This window comes from Perca fluviatilis, chromosome 6, assembly GCF_010015445.1.
Source record: "Perca fluviatilis chromosome 6, GENO_Pfluv_1.0, whole genome shotgun sequence".
Lineage (NCBI taxonomy): Eukaryota > Metazoa > Chordata > Actinopteri > Perciformes > Percidae > Perca > Perca fluviatilis.
The window spans coordinates 5,040,187-5,061,611 of record NC_053117.1 but is presented as its reverse complement, the minus strand read 5'-3'; the positions used below and the strand labels follow the sequence as shown (position 1 = coordinate 5,061,611).

Genomic DNA, 21,425 nt, shown 5'->3' with positions numbered 1-21,425 from the left:
TACTATGCGGTCATTTCACCAAGATCATCTTGGCAAAGAAATATTTAAGAAGTACTGTGGAGTTTTCTTGTAAACAATGCGTAATGTAAATGTGTATCCTTGAAGTCTTACAAGCATGTTGGACACATGTCCTTCCTCATAAACATTTGCAAAGCAAGCATTGCATTTTAGAATATTTAAAATCCTACATGGTTGCATCGGTATCTGCTAGCTTGCGGTCTTCTTCGATGCATTCACGGGTGCATTGATACGCTTTGTTACCACGACCAATAGTCGATCGGCAGAATAGCGTGGAACTGGTTACAGGAATTTGTATCGCATCGCCTGCGTGCATGTTCAATTTGATTCAGTTTAATGTCTGATCCAAACAAAGCAAGGACCCACTCGTAAAAACATTGCCCCATAGTCCTACTAGTGGTAAATCACCACAGGGTACCTTTAAACCAACTTTGTCTGTCTGCTGTTGCTGAAATGTCTATGCTGCTGTGCCCCTCCACCACCCCAGTGCCACAAGTGCCAAAGCCCCTGCAATTTATAAGCCTTTATTTCTGATAAATTGATGCAATAGACCAGGTCCACTTGTGGTGCCTTTCCTGAACTTTAATAACGCAAAGGTCTTGTACTGCTAAATGTTTAGATATTCCTCAAAGCAAGGTTTCCAAAAGTATTGTTTTGGGATCATTAATTAAACTGGGTATCGTATCGCTTTCCTTGCGATATCACAAGGTCACAGGAGAATTGCAGGATCACGTCACACCAAAGATCCTTCTTGTCGGGCTTCAAGTAATGCGTTTGTGTGCGAAACAGCAGCGGACCGAACCAATCAGCGTCTGGTCGGGAGCTACTGGCAGCTCGGGTGTGGTTACGGTGTTTGTGTGACGGCCGTGACTGTTCGTTCAAACAACGATGGCGGAAGTGAGACAGATGGTTCATCCAATCGCCTGCCAGGTATTTTTTTTGAAAGTGCTTGAGTTTTACAATCAGTTCCCATTGCTGGCTCCTCACATGGCTCTGTGTAACAAACTGTCTGGCGAGTCAGGGTATCGTATCGCCACTAGCAACTGGAAAGGTCAAACGACTCCTAGTGCCTTTACATCTTAGGATATACGCCACTGATACATTAACATCCTTAAGAGCTGAAATTATTACTATATTGTTTAATCAATTAGTCAGTTCAAAATGAATCCGCAACAATTATGACATCAGTTATCTGTTAACAGTTAGTAATTTTTTAGGCAAAGATTATTTGGTTCCAGAATCCCAAATATGAGCATTTGCTTGTTTTTGTTCATCTTCTATAACAGTAAACTGAATCCTTTTGGGTTTTGGACTGTTGGTCTGACAAAACAAGCCATTTAAAGACATCAACTGGGATTAATCAGTAATGATAATAATTTGTTTGTCGAAGCCCTAAAGATCTTACATATACATGTGTTACATCTGTTGTCGGAGCTGGCCTCCAACTCCTCCTTTGTTTGACTTGGGAATCTGTGAACTGAAGCATTTTCTCCACTTGTCTTTTATTTTGTGTCACATAAATCCTCCACATCTGAATACAAGTTTTGTAGTAACAGAGGAGGCTGACAAAGTGATCGCCATGCTTTCAGATCCACATAAACACACTTCCACTAGAACTTTCCTTGGGTGGATATATTTAGGTCACTGGTTGATGGCTTGGACAGATGCACAGTGGAGGTCCAATCCTGTGTTTGTGTTTGTGTGTGTGTGTGTGTGTGTGTGTGAGAGCGAGAATCCTTGTGAATGTAACCATGCATTTGTCAGCTGTGCTGTCGCCTACAGCGTGTGGCAGTTAGAGAAAGCCGGGGCCGGGAGACGTCCCACTGGCATTAAGAAAGCTCTCTCCGTGGGATGCGTCAGCCAATGAGCAGGGGAGCCTCGGGGGGTTGCCTTGTTAATTAAAGCTGGAGTTGTTTGTCAGTGCCGGCATATGATGCACAGCGCTATCGCTGTCGGGGGAAAAGAGAAAACACGAAGCAAGATTCCTGCAACAAATCTGCTGCCTCACCACAGAAGCAGGACATCTTACTATAGCAACGACTGCTGTGGCTTCGAGTGTCACTATCAGTTTGCACTGTGTTACCCAACTGCCAATCAGGCAGAGCGAACACACAGAGCTGACCACAAGGAAAAGAGGGGGGAAGATGGGATTCACAAACCACCTAAGATCTTTTCCAACCCATTAATCTCAAGAAAAGCGTCCCATTCGGCTGATGCTCAGAAGGCCTCAAGAAAGCTCTGCATAGGTGCTACCAGGGTGCTTCTTAATTGTCTTTGGCGAGTAATGTTCTGACATGAAGTGTCGTCACTTGGCGGAGGATCGCTCCTGAGTGTTAGCTGTACTAATGACTGCTAATAAGGAACACATGGTGTTATCCGAGCGCTAGCAGTGAGACGCCCAGTAATGAACGCTGTGGGACTAGAGCTGTAGAGGTGTAGAGGTGTATGGTTATTTTGGGGGAAAGCCTAAAACAAAAATGGAATTCTTTGAGGCCTTCAGCCGAGCACTTGATGAACTAGAAAGACACATACTTGTAACTGGAATGTTGCTGGCTTAGATCCACGCACCAGCTGGGAAAATATGGGCGGAGAGAGTGAAGCAGCAACTCGCAGCTTCCCTAACAACAACTGTCAAGCTCCCCTAGGGCAAGGGGACTTAATTTCCCATATTGCTTACGTAAAACTGCTTCAGTGAGTAACAGCAGATGATGATTAGTGTGTCAAATGGGGCCATAAAGAAAAATACAGCAAAACTTCCCTGGATAAATAAAGAGACAGTCTCTAGATCCCATCAAGAGCTTCTATTTATGAAACCCATTTTTTTGTCTCAACGCCTGGCCTTTCGGCTTCCTGCCCTTGACACCGATGTAATATCACTAAATCAAATAAACCTAAATCCCCATTAGAGTGAATTTAGAAACTCACGCTGCGGAACGAAAAGCCCAAACAAATCTGTAAATTCATGTCAAAGCAGATGAACAGAAGGATTGTGGATTAACGAGAGGGGATTTGCCACTACGACGTCACTCACAGAGCAAATGGAGCAAATCAAACATCTTATTAAAAGTGTGACAGAGGGATAATTGTGTCATTTTTATTATCTGCTCACTTGTTCGATACCCAGAGGGAGACTTCTGGAGGGTTTAAGCCGCGGCGGGTAATTGTTTTAAAGCGCTGCTGTCAGGTAAAAACCTTCCATTTCCAGGGGGGGTGGCTTTTCAGCATTTGAGAAAAACGTGAGTATTAATTATTCTTTCTAACATGTATTCTAAAAAATGTAAAGTGGGATCTCTTGAAAAGTGAGAGAGGGGAAGTAACTGGTGATGTGGAATCTCAATCCAAGAAAGAATTATAAAAACCGCCCAAACTGGACATACAAGGGTTTTTATTTCCCTTTCTCTTTGTATAGCCCAACAGAATGTGCTTATATTCTTTGAATCATCCCTAACATTTCTCTAATCACAATAAGGTGCCCGTGACAAAGCAGGACGACTGTGTTTGTACAGTCTATTTGTGCAGGTAAGTAAGCGGCTTTCCTATGAGAAACGGGGGGATTCAAAGCAAATAAACACGCCATAATCAAATGCGGCCACGGCTGCAAATTGCTTTCGGCTGTAATGAAACAGGTTCACGGGAGCGGGCGAGACCCCCGTACAGCCTAAGCCTTCATCAAGGGAGCTTGTTCCCATCAGCGCAGAGCTAGAATATCAAAAACAACAACCTACCGATTTTGCTTATAGTCAAAGTGCTCTGGGAGGAACCCATAAGCTCTGGCTGTTATGAACAGACAGTAGCATCTGTGCACAAGTTACAGACTAAAATAGGACTATCGAATGATGGTGACAGGAAGCCACCCAAAGGTGAAAGGGATTTTATGAAACATGTTCATCCTCGAGTGCATTAGAGAACAGCAAAGGGCTTAGATAGAGATTAAAAGAAACAACATACAGTAGAATAAATATTGGTATGTTTGCCGTGTGGGCTCACTGAACCCAGAGAGGATGGGATATGGATGTTGGCAGAATGCTAATGGGACGGTAGCCTGACTGAAAGGCCTGACATAAACACAACCGTGCTGGCCATCAGTCACTCGGAAGAGGTCAGGGGGACCACACACTCCCTCCGCCGAGGGGGAGCGAGCTTATCCGAGCATGACGCAATAGGTCAGAGCTGTTCCCTGGCCAAACGCCGCTGTGTCCTGCTCATAATTGATGAGCAATTAGCACAGGTAGTGTAGGTCATGAGCTCTACTGGAGCGTACAGTGAGGAGGTGAAAGTGTGACTCATGACCGATTATGAGACATTTCCAGAGGATACACATTTCAAACTCTGCATTTCATTCGCAGTGATTCAACTGATTACTGAAGACAAATGTGATCACCGCCGTGACTCACAGTAAACGGTATATGAAATATGTATATAGTCAACATGCTAATTTTTTCCGGGAACCCGAGGAACAAAACACACAAAAAACCTGTTCACATCTCATGTAATTGCACCAAATCCACCAACATCATTTAATAAGCGCAGTCCATTTGCATGCAAATCAGACCAATTACCAACAAGTAGCTGGCATGAGAGTATTATTTCACATAGAACCGTATCATGCCTCATTTGCTTAGCCTTGAAACATAAGCTCCTATGCAGACCACACTGTTTTCTCTGTTCAACATGGATTTAGCACTTGAGTAAGAAAACTATTACTGCTCGGGATTGTGTCAAAGAAAAATTGAATTATCATCTTACTTAATTTCCCTCTCAAACACAAAGAGGCAGCGGTTTTATTATGATAAAGCACCCAAAGAGTTTCTTTTTTTAAACACAACCAACAAACAGGATGGCGGCAGCCGAGATTAGATGCAAAACATGTGAACAAAAATGAATTCTAACACGTGAGGATATGCCTAGAGGTCAAAATGGCAGGGCACGGGCTTGACAGCAGCGGAGACGCCAGCATGCTGGCAGAAGATGCCAGTAAGAAGCACTTTGCTGCTATGACATCCTCAAAGTCTTTCACGGTCAGCAGCTGTCAGAAGTGGCAGCCACGCGGCACAAAGGGCAGAAATACTCACAAATACAACATCAGAGTGCGCCGCGCTCATACAAATCAATAGGAATTGGCACCAACACACATTTTTATTCATATCTCAAGCACATTTGATAACAAGTAAGTTCATCTTAGGGAGGCACTGCTGTATCCTCGCTCTGGTACCAAATGGGGAGTTTATCCTACTTTATGATGCTCTGGAATCTCCAACTGTATCATTATAGGAGTTTATGAGGTGTAACATGTTTAATCTATATCGTACTGTAGCTACATAGTTTCCCCTGCCGTGTGTGGTGTTTGTTTTACAATAATTACAGGATAACAATAGCTCTTTGTGGTTAGGGTCCATGCACACTAACACCCCTCCCCTCTCTGCTTTCACACCCACTCTAAGCACCGCGAGGGGCCGAGCTACATGGAATAGCAATATAACTACCGAAGACCCGGCGCAGGTCAAACTTGTCAACAGAGGGGAGGTGGTGAAGTGTGTGTGTGTGTGTGTGTGTGTGTGTGTGTGTGTGTGTGTGTGTGTGTGTGTGTGTGTGTGTGTGTGTGTGTGTGTGAATCTTCCACGCTATACAGTATATGCATGCGGACAGATGGTTTATATGTCATGCAGTTATTTTTTGGAAGTTTGTTTTGGGGCTTTTCCCTTTATTTGATAGTGACAGTGGATAGACAGGAATGGTGGGAGAGAGAGAAGGGATGACACGCAGCAAAGGGCCTCAGGTCGGACTCAAACCCGGGCCGCCGCGAAGGACTCGGCCTACACCGGGCGCACGCTCTTACTGGGTGAGCTAGAGGTCGCCCCGTCATGCAATTTTGCTACAAATCTGCATTCAACCATTATACTGAGTAAGCACTATGTAGGAGGTAAGAGTCAATCATGACTGATTAATACTGTTGCTAAGCCTACATGGGAGGTTGTCATCGAAATGAGGCGGCCTGTGGTATGATCCACGGGCTTTTAAATGAGGTCATCATCTGAAAATATACAGACCTCAGTGGGCGTGTAATATGTTAGCTATGTTTATTAAAGCAAGTGATTTATATTTCAACTACAGTAGTGCTGCCATTACCAGAATGAGCCATGGGGGGGGAAAACACACACATAGGCCTGCCTGCCTTGTCAGTCAGCCTGATGTCCCACAGGGAGCAATGTTTTATTTGTCATTTGGAACATCACGAGATAAAAGAGATAAGAGGATGTCACAGGAGAACCTCCTTTCTCCCTGACATCATTCCTCTGACAGTAGACATACCGCAGCGTAATGACAGAAACACAGTTATCAGCGCATGCTGTATCAGCCTGGAACACATGAATGGCAGTTTATCAAAGAGCAAAATGTCAAGAGTGCACTCACAATGAATAAAACAATCCAAGCCAGAGCCATTACAGACACACACACACACACACACACAGCAGTTTAGTTTCCTCAACAAACCATATGCTGCCAATGATTAACATCTCATTCACCAAGCCTTCAACTTGTGATATTCTGCAAACAGAGTTTGTGTGCTGCTGTGATTGTCAAACACTTTTATGTCAAGGACTCCAAACAGACACACATTCAGCTCCATGGACCAGGCAGCCCAATAAGAGAACACTAGTGCTGTGTATTGAACTCTACAGCTGTCAACATCCATGTGTGATGAGAATCAAACCGAGGATTGATCGGGGACACCTTGGGGGAATCTCTGATCTACACTATCAGATGATTAGAAGAGTCATCCTTATCCCGTCTCTGATTGGCATCATCTCAACTAAATGAGAGACAATTAGACTAGTCCTGCTGGTGAGTGAGTGGGGGGCCTCAAGGACCCCCACTTTGAGAACCACTCCGCTGATGAAGAATATCAACACACACACACACACACACACACACACACACACACACACACACACACACACACACACACACACACACACACACACACACACACACACACACACACAGGTGATCCGGTTCCTCTTTACCTCCAGACGGTCCAGGCTGATGAAACTGGCGATAGCAAATCCATCAATGATATCCTCCTCCTGCGAGCTGGACTCCCGTCTCTTCTGCCGGGGGGGACGCGGAGCTCTGGCGGCGGCAGCGGGGCGCGACGCCTTTTTACCGGGCAGGGAGGCGGCGTCCATCCCCGGACTGTGTCCCCCCTCCCTGTCGGAGCAGGAGGAGTTGGGCTCGGGGCTGCGGGCGTCTCTGCTTCCTGCCTCCCGCAACCTCCGCACCCTCTCCCGCTTGGACCGGCATCTCCGACCCTGCTTCAGTTTGCCATCCATGTTGTTGGAGAAAGCTTTACAGTGTCAAAAGAAGCAACAGAAATAGAACTCCACAGTAGGTGATCTCGCCTAAACGCTCGCTGCACCGTGGAATAACAAGTAACACACACACACTCACACACACAAACACACACACACACACACTGGACTGTCAATTGTAGGCTGCGCTATAACGTGAAGATATAGCGGTGCGCGCGCGTGTGTGTGTAATTAACAACGCAATTACAGCCTTATAGCACTCAATGACCTTGAGTGTAAACATCCCCAATCTCCATTACGATAAGCAAATGTTCAAGTATCCCACTCAGGCGAGAGAGAGCGCGGATCCACACGCTATTTTGTCACGAATCTGCACTATGTCGACGCCGTATCCGCCAAAGCAGGTGCAAAACGGCGAAATAGTTCAAATCCACGCATTACAGCCGCTTTGGAACTTTTGGTTGCATCGGAATATAATAACCGAGCGATGTTAAAGCCTATAACCTCGCTGCATATACCGCAGACAGCGCAGAGAAATCATGTCGCTGGCCGTTGTTGTTTTCCACCAGCCCGATCCATGATCCAGGGCTGTCAGATACAGAGCTCTGGGTACTATCCGTCCGGAACCAAAAAAAAAACACAACGCCTGGCGAACAAGTAGGCTACGTATCGGTTGTGGCTGCTTGGATGAGTGAATAATCCCGTACGCGTTTGAGTTTTAAACCATAATTCCTTCTCTGTGCTTCAGCGAGGGGTGGTGGTGGGGGGGGGGGAAGGATCCCAAGTCTGAGAGCTACTTATGCGCAATATTTCCTAAATGATCCCGAACCGTCCGAATAAGACAACAATCCAGTGTGTGTAGCCAAACTCCATGAGGCGATGAGGCGGTCTATTCCAGTTTAGATCATGTTGAGTTTCCTATCAATCCACTCCGGTCCGTCCCTTGGCTGCTCAGTTGCTCAGTGGCTCGTGGTATTTTCTATTCGCATAAGAAGGCTTTGATAAGTGTCCTTAAAGCGACAGGAGTGATTAAAATCTCCCCCCCCCCCCTCCCTCCCCTCTCTCTCTCTCTCTCATTCCCCTCATCCGAAATTAAGAGACACAGTCAAGCTTCAGAGAACCCACATAACTGACGTATTTCCGCCACCTCTGGCCTACAATTTACCATAGGAAGGAAGCTGGTGTAAAAAAAAGAAAAAGGGAAAAAAAATCATTCTCTCTCACTATTGGGCACACTTTGTCACACAAGGCACTATTTTAGTCTGTCTGCTAGAGCTGATGCCACATCATGCGTAGACCACTGACTGCGCTGTCACTGGTAATACATGCAACACACACACACACACACACACACACACACACACACACACACACACACACACACACACACACACACACACACACACACACGGTTTTGACAACTTCTCCATTCTGATGTTAGACATCATCCCCCCAACTCTCTGAGTTCCCCAGCGCACAGCTCAAAAACTAAAAGTGGAAAGACATTTCATTGTCAGATTATTGTCAACATTTCACAATGTACAGCAAATATTTGAAATATTGATCGTAATACTTATCTTGCCCTGTGTGCCTGCAGCGTTTTTTGTTTTTTTTTAAAACCCTGGAGCAGGGTTTGGTGTGTTTCCCAATCCGCAGCGCGGGGACTTCCAGGGGTCCTTTTGGGAGTTCCAGGGAGTGCTCTGCAAAGTACAGCAGAGCTTCATGTATCTGCTTTCAGCAGAAATTAGGGCAATGACATTATATAATCACTATATTGTGTAACAATTATTTTCATTATAGGTTTCACTGCCCCTACTGTATAATAACTCCACCTACACTTAAATGAACGCCTATTCAAGCCTTTATGAGATGTATAACAAATCAATATGTGGCAGGCATTGACGTTGCGTGGCGTTATTTATATTGGCTTAATATGCAAAAGTGTGTGGACCACCACACTAGTTGAAATCCACACTGCATAGCCTACCACAGTGTGTGAATATGTATTTGTTTTAAAGCATTGTGGCAGAAAAAAATTAACCAACGGCCACTTTGCTTGTTTGCAAGCCATGATGTCTCTCTCTCATGGGCGGGCAAAGCGGAGAAAGGGGAGTTAACCTTGCTCCTTATGACCTCATAAGGAGAAGATTCCAGATCGGCCCATCTAAGCTTTCATTTTCTCAAAGGCAGAGCAGGATACACAGGGCTCGGTTTAAACCTATCGCCATTTCTAGCCACTGGGGGACCATAGGCAGGCTGGGGGAACTCATATTAATGTTACAATATTAAATATTTAGGCCATGGGACCTTTAAACAACATACAATCAAGTTACAGAAGTTGCAGAAAGTGGTGCCTCTATAGTATAAGTCTGGTTAGTATATGCAAAACGCTTTGCTGAACTGGAAACTTGCTCTCCTGCTCCACCTTTGAATAAAGGAAGCTGGAACCTGCCATCTTTTATCTGTGGTTTAATTCCCACGAAGATAGTCTAAACTTCACCTGAGGATATACATTAAACTGTCAAGCTGTGTGTAACTTAATGGGTAGAACATACCGTAGCAGAGCCTCAGGCAATGCATTAGGATGGATTAAAGCATGTAGCAAAAAATACAATTATAAATGACAGGAAAGATGAAAAGGTCTGACATGCAACAAAGATGAGGCGAATTCACACCCTGTGTGATGCAGGAACATGCTCATAATAAGCACCTTAGCCTATTGAGTCAGCAGCTCATCCTGTTGGCTATCTAATAAGAAAAGACGCAGAGGAACTACATCGGGACAGTTTGCGGTTCTCATTAGTAAGAGTCAGATGGGGACGTGTGGGGAGAAGCACTGATGATGAACATTTAATATCAGAGGCTTACTGGTAAATATCTCATGCCAAGGTGTGTGAGATGGAAAGAAATTTACAACATTCAGCCAGTGTGAAATATCGCATAAAAAAATCCTCTGGCTCGTTATTTGATCTTCACAGCACAGGAAAGCAGTGAAAGCAAAGCAGCGAAGAGCCAGACTGAAATATGTAGGCAGTTAGTGCGGTGGTTCAGGTGTGGGAATTTTCTTTTATGGCGAGAATCTTCTGTGAAACTGCAAGGCAATGCATCAACATGCTAAACGAAACTACTTTTATGCAAATACAGGGTGTGCTGCAGTGTAAATTATACCAGAGCACAGTAGGTGATTAAACCAGAGGCTGCACTGAGCGAGTGAGTGAGTATGATGAAGTTTTTATGATACACTGCTGACTCAGGTTTACACTGTGTAATCTAAACGCAAATACCAAAAATTTTACACTTAGACGCTGCTCGCAACTGGCTGCGGTTCAAGGCCCATAACGAAGAATGCCCTCGTGTACTTTTCATCCAAGCAACACATCTGAGGATGGCAGCAAGTGTGTTCGACCTGTATGTTGCTTTGGAGAACAATAACCAGGTGAGTAGCACATCAATCTTGGAGCAAATGGACCTTTTCGGGAACCTGAGACGGTATCACTTTCGTGTTACTTTAACCTCTGTACCCGCTGTGAATAAACCCCTCTCTGTTTGAGCAGCTTTGCAAGAACTAATTCAGTAAGGAGATTAAAAAAGTGGAAACAGGTATGGTGAGAGAACCGTGGAGGACAGGGAAGAGATTACCTCTGTTTCTTCCATGCTACTATTTGCTGTGAGCTTAATCCATAGCTACAGACGCTGAGCTCCCACATCGCAGTCATTCAAACACTAGTCTCTTTGAAACGCTTAGCCCCGGCTGGGCTGAAAGCTAAAGGGAGGGAGCCTGTCATGCTTTTATGATGTTTAAGCGGCAGAATTGTTTTTCTCTGCCTCTGCCACCACGATAAGGATTTATTTGATGTCAGTGGGGACAAGGTGCTACTCGCTTTAAAGGTTATTTGAGATGGTTCGAAGAGTGTACTGTCTACACCAGACATGGGATTGAGAGGTGAAGGATCTGAAACAAGTGATACAAATAAATAAGAATTCTCAAGTACACACCGTATCTTTTGTAAAGAATATAGCCCCGCAGAAATCAATAAACCTAGATTTCACACTAGAGCACAAGGCTGCTGTAAGACACAAATCCCTACACTGTTGTGAGGGAAATGAATTCTGTTGGTCTCACAACAGAATTTGTGCACAGTCAGTGTACAGTCATGTGAAAAAATTAGGACACCCATGCTAAAGTTGACTAAAAAGAGGAATAAAAACATCATCTTTTGTAAATTGATCTTAATGCCTTAATTTAAAAAATGAGGAAAAATCCAACCTTTAAGGACACCAATTTTCTTTGTGATTGAATAATGTATTGTAAATAAATAAATAAATGTTCTTCCTTAAAATACAGGGGACATAAGTAAGTACACCCCTATGTTAAATTCCCATAGAGGTAGGCAGATTTTTATTTTTAAAAGGCCAGTTCTTTCATGGATCCAGGATACTATGCATCCTGATAAAGTTCCCTTGGCCTTTGGAATTAAAATAGCCCCCCACATCATCATCATCACATACCCTTCACCATACCTAGAGACTGGCATGGGGTACTTTCCATAAAATCATCTCTCAATGCAAATCAAACCAGCTATTAGGCTAACTGAAATAAAACCATGCCAATCTCTAGGTATGGTGAAGGGTATGTGATGATGTTGGGGGGGGGGGGTATTTTAATTCCAAAGGCCAAGGGAATATTATCAGGATGCATAGTATCCTGGATCCATGAAATAACTGGCCTTTAAAAATAAAAATCTGCCTACCTCTATGGGAATTTAACATGGGGGTGTACTTACTTATGCCTCCTGTATTTTAAGGAAGAACATTTATTTATATACAATAAATTATTCAGTCACAAACAAAATTGGTGTCCTTAAAGGTTGGATTTTTCCTAATTTTTTAAATTAAGGCATTAAGATCAACTTCCAAAAGATGATTTTTTTATTCCTCATTTTAGTCAACTTTAGCATGGGTGTCCTAATTTTTTCACATGAGTATATGTATTACATCTGATGCCACGTTTTTCGAGTCCTCACTTTTCTACAATATCGGTGCAAAGAACATAATTATAGCACATAAATTATGGTTAAGGTTTGGCAGCTAAAACACTTTAGCTAAGGTCACAGAAAGAGCGCGGTTATGTTTCTTTTCTTTTTTTTTAAGCTTTATTATCTGTCCCAAGCAGTGACAGAAATTGTCGACAAGGCTCATAAAACACACATTTAAAACAAACACACATTTGAAAACATACAAAACAGCGGTTTTTACAGAGTCTTTTTTTTTATTGTTCAGAGTGGTTATTGCAGAGGGGATGAAAGATTGTTTTGTAAATGCTTTTTGGGGCTAGTGGACCTTTGTACAGTCTGCCTGATGGAAGTAACAGGAAAGAGTGGTGGAGGGGGTGAGAGAGGTCCTCTGAGATCAGGGTGGCTTTCCTGATCACAGAGCGATTGTACAGTTTAGAGTTGTTTTTTTTTTTTAGGTGAACCGATGACACTATTGCAGTTACCTATTTTCAATTAAAAGAACAGCTAGAACAGTCTGGTGAGTTAAAAAGGCAAAAAACGATGGTGGGTCTGTGAGGGGACACTCCTGCATTGAAGTCAGACATGCTACATGCACATCCACCACCTAGACATTGGATGTAATCATAAGGAGTGGAATCTACCGATATAGAGGTGGATTCTAAGGAGACCTTAGCAGTGTTTCCTCTATGTTGATTTTTTAGTGGCGCCCCGCCATGGCAAAATTTCGGCCGCCACGGTATCTAAAATAGGGCAGACGTACGTCGCACAATGTAGTCGCGGTTGCCTTTTAAATTATCCTGCCGACATAATGGCTGCCGCTCACATTGCAATTTAACAACAAGTAGAACTATTCAGAGGTTATTCTCTTTATATTAATGATTTTCCGTCTGTGTGTAATAATGCTAAAATGATAATGTACGCTGATGATACAGTGGTGTATATTCATGGTAAAACTGTTGCCCAAAAGTTAACTGAGGAAATGAAAAAGATTTCTATTTGGCTAAAAAAACTCTAATTTAACTTTGAATGTTGACAAAACGGTCTCTATGTTTTTTACAAATCGCCATAAGCTCTCATCATGTAAAACCGATCCAAAATTCATAATAGAAGGTCAGGAAATATCAAGGGTTGACCAAATTAAATATTTAGGAGTCATTCTTGACCCAAATTTAAATTTCAAAAAACATATTAAAAAGATAACCAACACGTTGAAAATTAACATAGCACATTTTAGATATATTAGGAACTCTTTGACCATAGATGAGTCTAATTTATATCTAAATGCGATGATAATTCCGCACTTTCGTTATTGCATGACGAGTTGGTCACAGGCATGTAAAACAGCATTAAGGCCCCTGGAATCATTGTACAAAAGTTCTCTTAAGGTTCATGACAAGAAATCTTGGCTATTTCACCACTGTCACATTCTTAAAAAACATAGTATATTAAGTTTTGAAAACATTATCATATATTCAAACCTCTGTCTTTTGTTCAAGATAATAAATGGTATTGCAGCACCTCCGGTTAAAACATTTATCTCACTGAGCTCAGAAATTACATCTCGAGCGACTCGGTCGACTGTTCGGGGCGAGTGTAGGATTCCTCAGTGTAAAACAGCTTTCGGCAGCTCAGCTTTCTCAAGTGTGGCTATCAGACAGGATAAGTTGCCAACAGAGCTGATAACGTGTACATTTAAAAAAAAAAATCATATTGGGCCAAAAAATGGCTTCTTTTAAAACAAACATGTTCACATAATGTATAGTAATTGATGTGTATGTGGAAGCATATTTGTAAATGAATGCTGATGAATGAATAAAGGGTGTGATCATTTTAATGTTGGTTTTGGGATAAATGTATTATTAAATGTATTTGTTGACATCAGCCTGCCCAGGGACTACAGGTGGAAACTAGCACAAGTGCCACAACCTGGTATAATGCATCTCTCCTGTCTAAGGTTAATGTATATTGTACATTGCCCTGTTTAAATAAATAAATAAAAATAATAATAATAAAAAAGGCTGTATCTGTACTCTACTGGAGTATTATTATTTTTTTCCTACTCCCACTTTTACTTGAGTACATATTTTCTATGAGTTTAATACTTTTACTCCGATACATTTTTTATGTGCTGCATCGTTACTCGTTACTGTTGTGAATTCGTCACGCTACGTAGACTGTGTGTAGTTACGGCTATGTTAGTTACATAAGAAATCCCAGGGATCGCCTCGCATATTTTTTCATTACACCTGTTTAGAAGTCAGAGACGATGTAAGTTTGTACTCTTTCTATTTAGCTATTGTTGCAGCAGAGTAAACTATTCCTGAGTTGTTTGAGTCTGCAGTGAGTCCTGAATGTTAACCGTTTGACCCTGTGATGGGAAGCTGCTAGTTTATCTGGATTTTGCTAGCTTGCTAACTTTCCACTACATCACACATTTTATTTCAGTATTTGTTAATAAGTGATTAATAACCCACTGTTATATCAGATAATAGTAGTTATAACAGCTGTGACATTAATGTACCTTGTTGGGTTTATTTCAGATACTTCCTTCATATATCCAGCAATGTACAGCTTGTGACTCCCTGTAATGCACCGTCTTAATACCAAGTAAAAAGTTGAACTCCAACAATAGAATATTCAAAATTTGACTGCTTTCTTTAATAACTACATAACACAATACTTGTACTTTTACTTGTAGTACTTGACTAGTAAATTTTAAAATAAACTACTTGCAATACTTAAGTACAAACATTTTTGAATACTTTGGTACTTCCACTTAAGTGGGGTGCTTAAAGAGCACTTCTACTCAAGTCACCTTTTTGATAGAGCACTTGTACTTTTACTCAAGTATGGGTCTCTAGTACTTTATACACCTCTGATGACATGTAATGTAATATTATGATATTCAAAATCTAATACGATATCTATTCTCATATCACCTTGTCGATATAAAATCGATATATTGCCCAGCCCTACTCGAGACAAAAAAGAAGATAAATGTTCACCAATGAGAATCTGAATTTCTACCAGCCGACTGGGTGCAAACTTTAAAACAGACCCTGCAATACTTCGGGCATTTGCTAGAACAACCGATGCTGTCGTTTTTTAGCCATGCTGCAGTCATGGCCCTGTCTGGATGGCAATGTCAGTCTGTCAGTGGGTCTGCAAGTCCAGACTTTCTGCTGTAGTGCCTCGAGCAGGTTGACATTTTTGTCTTTAAGTGAAGTGTCGCAACAATTACTGGATGGATTGCTGTGAAATTTTCTACAGATACGCATGGTGAACAGAGAGTAAGTCCTAATGGATTTGGTGATTCCCTGACTCTATTTATAGCGCCACCAGCAGGTCAAAGTTTTCACTTATTCCGTGAAATATCTCAACATCTACTCCATTGATTGACACCAACTTTTGTACAGACATTCACGTCAACAGATGATGAATCCTAATGACGCAGCTGATCCCTGACCTTTTCTCGAACACCATCATGAGACTGACATTTGTGCTTTTGAGTGAAATGTCTCAACAACTGTTTGATGGATTGTCATGAAATTTGGTACAGACATTTACATCCCCTCTCAGGATGAATTGTTGCTTTGGTGGCCCCCTAACTTCTCATCTAGCGCCACCATCAGGTCAAACATTTAATTTGTCCAATACTTTGATACTTTGTTTATGACCAAATGCCTGCAAAACTAATGACATTCCCATCAGTCTCACGCTAGACTACGATGGTTAGGATGCCAGTGTTAGCGTTAAGCTAAAAGCACCTCTGTGAGCAGCCTCACAGAGCCGCTAGCATGGCTGAATCTCGTTCTCCTTCTTTGGAGGACTGTCAATTTGTCAGACAAATTATCCCAATATTTACCCACAATGATTTGCCATTGTTTAATAAACTAGAAGCAGCACGCTCATCTAATCCATCAGAAAGGCCAGCTGCAATGACAGCCAGCTGTTTTGAATATGGAGTTGTTGGATTCTAACAGAGACATCTCAATGTGCTGCCCTAGCTGTCACTGAGGAATTACTGTGAGGGAAAACATAAGTCTGTGGCTTTATGCCTATAGGGCTTTCGGCTGACTCTGCGACACATCATGGAGTAATTCACTAGTTTGGTGGCAATTTACAGGCAGACTTAACAAGAAACCCGCCTGGGGTCCTTGAGGGACAAGCTCTCTCTCTCTGGAATCTGTGGCCAGCTATAGGATTGCCTGGGCAGGGCCCACATGAAAAATTAACCTGCTCCCTCCACAGAGAGAGCTTGCACATCCTCTTTGCCTGAGAGCCTCCGTACACACTCCTATCATCTCTTGTCCTCTTCTCTCCCACTGTCCCCTTCTTCCCTTCTTTATCTCTCTTGTTGTTTCCCCGTGCATGTTATCTGCACAGCCTGTGTTGTTTAGATCTATTGCAGAGCCAGCGCTCGGTATCTTTGCTTCAAAGACAACAGCTGTTTGTTTCATGTTGAACGCAGACAATTATTTATAGACTGGCAGACTGAGCATGAGCCTATCATATAGTGCATGTGAAATTTACACATGTCTGTAGACCTGTGCCATCAGGTGGCAATGAATCATGAATGAATGGTAGTTTACCACTGAAAGTCGAATGGAAGTCACCACCTCAAATAAGTGAGGTAACAACAGGGGATTAGTCAAGAAACTGATAGGAAAGGAAAAGAGGTGTCAATAATTGAACGGAGTAGGTTGTAAATCTAAGTGCCTTTGGATATTTCATACCACTGGGGAGCAAAGTTTAATAAAACACAAAGACTGGCCCCAGAGCTGTGTGGGTGAGAGAGCTGAATTTATTGTCAGTCCTTGAACAGGCAGTAGGGTTTTTATTACAGGCATCATTCAGGGCGAAATTAGCAATGTGACCTGCTATCTTAGTGAAATAAATTGAGTCAAGAGATTGATGTGGATAAATGTCACGTTAAATGTCATCATAAAAACTCTGTTTCTTTGAATTATTGTAAGCCATGAGGGGATGTGTTTCTGTTCCCATTCTTTTTTCTCTTCTCTTCTCCCTTCAGTCAAGAATTCCCTCTTTTCTTGTTGTGGTTCCAGGCATTTCTCAACATTTTAAGCGAAATGCCATAATGGTTTTTTTTATTGATCCCTGATGTCTGGTGCCCTCTCTGATGCAAAAGTAACAATGCTCTCTGCCTCTCCAAATCACATCAACAGATGTTGTGACAGCACAGCTTTTCATAAAAGACTCCAAAAGGCGGTCGATATTTCCCCAGAACTGTGCTTCGATTTCCGTCGGTTGGCGGAAGGATAAAGTGAGGACGTCATCGGAGTATATAACTGAGGACTATACTCACTAAACACTTAGTAGCACCTACAGTTCAACGGTGTTACCTTCTCATTTATTGTATTTAAGGTGTAGGGGAAACAACAGGCAGTGAAGGCAAATCTTTTTGGAAAAAAATATGCTAACACTTTATTTGAAGGGGTGTGCATAAGACTGGCATGACACGGTAATAACCAGGACATGACACCGGTCATGAACATGAAGGAGTTTATGTGAATGTTTATGTCGTTATTAAGTGTCATTCGATAAATTAGGACACTTTTATTGCAAAGTTGGCATTGTTGGAGATGTTTGTGTTATGACAACTTGACATTGACCTAGATGACATAAGCCGTTGTAAAAAGCCAGGATAGCTGATTTCAGTCTGTATGCTAAGCTAAGCCTCGACGCTCCAGAATAATAAAAAAAAAAAAAACAGAAAACAATGTAACAGACAAACATGAGTGGTATCAATCTTCTCATCTAACTCTGGCCTAAAACATTTTAAAGTGTATATCCAACTAGTTCTCTGACTATGCAGTTTTGCTTCTTTTTTTCTTAAAGATTTTTTCGGGGCATATCAGCCTTCAATGGACAGAACAGCAAGATATGAAAGGGGAGAGAGAGGGGGACGACATGCAGGAAATCGTCTCAGGTCGGACGTGAACCCTTCTGCGTCGAGGTATACACCTCCATATATGTGCGCCTGCTCTACCCACTGAGCCAACCCGGCCACGTTTGGCTTCTTTTTGAAAACACTAATCCACCAAACACTCAACACACAGATGAGAAACTGCAAGTTTTTTCAGCAACCAAAGTTTAGGTAATTAAAAAAGCACATTAGCTAAAAGGTCAATGCATTCCTCTAAGCAAAATGGAGTGGATTATGTAAAATATAAATTTTTAAAGTACTTACTTATATTTTGCATGGTTTGCATGACCGGGTGAACCAGTGATTAGATTGTGATGTGACCTGTGGATCAGTGGAGGAGGGAAGGTAAAGAGAAGTTGGACTTACGCGCTCAGGGATTAGTATCAAAGTCTCACAAAAAAAAAAAAGAGGCAGTTAAGGATAGTCTGTGTTACTGTCACAGCTTTTCTGTTACTGTCTGACCCCAGTTTGCATACACAGAACTTGGTAAATAACTTGAGGATAGGCAAAGATTGACGGGGTGTGAGTGGTTTCTCTTTCATATGCAACGGCTCTTTTCTCTGGTGCTTTGTGAGAGACAGAAAAGTATTCCCACTGGTCACGCTGTAATTAGCACCCGAGCCACCAAACCCCAGAAGCTGCAGTGATCACTTGTGCCAAGTCCCCAAACAACCGCCTCACCAAACCTCTCTCACACAAACACACACACACACACACACACACACACGCAGGCACGCACGCACGCACGCACGCACGCACGCACTCCCTCCTTTCACTTTGGTCTCACTCAGGCTTTCCCCAACATGCAGCCATGTGATAATGTACCCTGTAACTGCTCACCAGTGGCAGATTTTTCTACCTCGAAGGCCGTGTCACACAATGCCATTAGCAGGGGTGATGTTTTCTCGGTGCCACTCAACAGGCTGACACAATGTGACAAACGGGGGGAGGGCTTTCCAACCCAGGTGGTTAAAATGTGTGAATAAGTGAGCAAGCGACACCGGAGTACCAGAGAGAGAGAAAGAGAGACTTTTCACTGCTTGTTTTCCATGCATGTCGGCAGCTACGCTGTATAATGAGCACAATGTTAACAGAGAGGGTAAGCATAGAAGGCAGCATAAACAGGCTGCCGGCAGGCAGCAGTGAAGGTTGTTTGTGTAATGAGGGAGCTGCACGATAGAGCCCATCCTCCTCGTCTGGAGTACACAAGGATGGAGAACTGCGGTCACTTAATAGAGGACGTTATGAGAGTTTTTATTTACCCCAGAGAGAGTTTGCTGACCCTTTTTTTTTTTTAACCAGCGCTGATTCACATTTAAAAGTACACAGGTTTTCAGTATCTGCTAAAGGAGAATAAATGATACACTATATATACATATGCAAAATACGATAGGGTTATCGCACCTGGCTCAACTTTACAGGTACTCTTCATCGATGTTTCGTCGAATTAAGCCCATGACATCTCCAAGGGGCTCGACGGTGCCACGACCGCCTCTCCTGCTCTGAGAAAGTGGACAAACCGGGGCGCCTTAGAGTGTTGTCTTGGTTTCTTCCTTGCTTGCTCTATGCCAGCGGCCAACTGGGCCAGAATCTGGTTGTGTCGCCACCGAAATTTCCCATCCGCCAGATATCTCATGGAATTACATTTTATCATAAACCTGTTCTCAGAGTCAGTGTTAATTTTGACAGCAAATTCTGATTTAGTCTTAGTCTTAGTCTTTTGAATAACAAACCATTTAGTTTTAGTCTTATTTTATCTGATATCTTTTAGTCTTAGTCTAGTTTTAGTAGACCAAATATTAGCAGATTTTAGTCGAATAAATCTACAGTGGACTTGGTTGACTAAATGTTTCTCCAGAATTTCCGGTCATTGGAAGTATCCATCAGTCTGTTATGGAATGGTATTAAGGTTTGAATATGCAATACAGACACAGATTAAACGGTTCGTCCTAGACATAGCTCTGACATTCCTGTTGTTCATGAGACATGTCATTGCCCTCGGACCGGGTGCACTGCAAAACGTTAGCGTGTTGCTAACAAGCGAAGTCAACTGAAATCAGCCAAAGCTGTGTACCTAAGACTGTGCAACTAAACACAACTAAGTATAACGTAAATAACCTTACTGTTGTGAAAACATTTAAAATGGCTCTGCTGCTTCTGCATAAATCAACCTACCCTCAAAGATTCGCTCTGATTGGATTTCTTCCCAACTTGTCCCACAAAAAAAGAGTGGCTCTGATTCTCCATTCGTCCCTCCCTAACATTTTCATCTCATTTTTATTTGTTGACTAAAGTGTCTGTTATATTTCGACACAGTCTTCGTCATTATATCTGACTTTTTATTTAGTTTTTATTTAGTTTTCGTCCGTGAAAAAGGTTCGTTGACGAATATTTTTCGTCATAGTCTTCGTCAACGAAATTAACACTGCTCAGAGTGAATAAAACATTCTTAGATATTCGAAAGCAGATATGTGTAAAAGAACATCCATATGTTTTGTACATAAACGGTCCATTCTTACATACGACGTCCAATGTACTATAAAGCCCTTGAAGAATTAAGTCCCAAGTCATGGGCATTGATTCATAAGATATATGAATATGATATGATATATGCGTTCTAAACACTTAACCAATGGCATGTCAACTTGTTGAGGGACAGGAAAAGGCTCGTGCATTTTTCTCTGCTATAGTTTCTCCTTGACGCTGGCAAAGACCTTGTGAAGCAGTGGCTGAATGTTTATTTACAGTAAGACATAAATCTTGGCACAGATTGAACGTCGTAGTTCTTTGCTGCCAATCACTGATGCTGTACAGAGTGTACAACAAGATGTGAGCATTTACAATAAACAAAAAAAGCCAGTGTTCGGTCCCTTTGAGCAGTGCTGATATGCATTATCTCAAGTGTTAATACGGCGCATTCGTTCGAATAGCAACTGAGAGGCTTGCTGAATAACAAGCGAGTGGGAAGAATAGAAAATCAACGACGGGCAGATTGAAAGTTAAAAGGCTGTAAAATGAGCGTATGTTCAAATAGAGAGAGAGGCTGTGAGCGGGCGTATTATACTCGGCTTCTTATAATGCTCCCCTGGCTTTCACAAGGCTCTTCATTAGCAAACAGCGGCCCCTGAGATAAAA

At 42.4% G+C, this 21,425-nt stretch overlaps 1 protein-coding gene and 1 long non-coding RNA gene across 15 annotated transcripts in view; both read right to left on the bottom strand.

Annotated features, from left to right (window-relative positions):
- The window catches only part of fbrsl1 (fibrosin-like 1), a 317,636-nt gene extending 309,257 nt beyond the window's left edge, over window positions 1–8,379 (bottom strand). For 11 of the 13 annotated variants that reach the window (XM_039802814.1, XM_039802815.1, XM_039802823.1 and 8 more), the window contains exon 1: window positions 7,044–8,379. In XM_039802814.1, coding sequence (XP_039658748.1) covers window positions 7,044–7,349 — 306 coding nt within the window. In that variant the 5' untranslated portion in view covers window positions 7,350–8,379. The remainder of the gene's footprint in view (window positions 1–7,043) is intronic. The other 2 variants (XM_039802824.1, XM_039802825.1) reach the window with 1 other exon arrangement.
- Window positions 8,380–8,396: 17 nt separating this feature from the next.
- The window catches only part of LOC120560386, a 154,358-nt gene continuing 141,329 nt past the window's right edge, over window positions 8,397–21,425 (bottom strand). For both annotated transcript variants that reach the window (XR_005639477.1, XR_005639476.1), the window contains one exon: window positions 8,397–9,028. This is a non-coding gene — a long non-coding RNA (uncharacterized LOC120560386). The remainder of the gene's footprint in view (window positions 9,029–21,425) is intronic.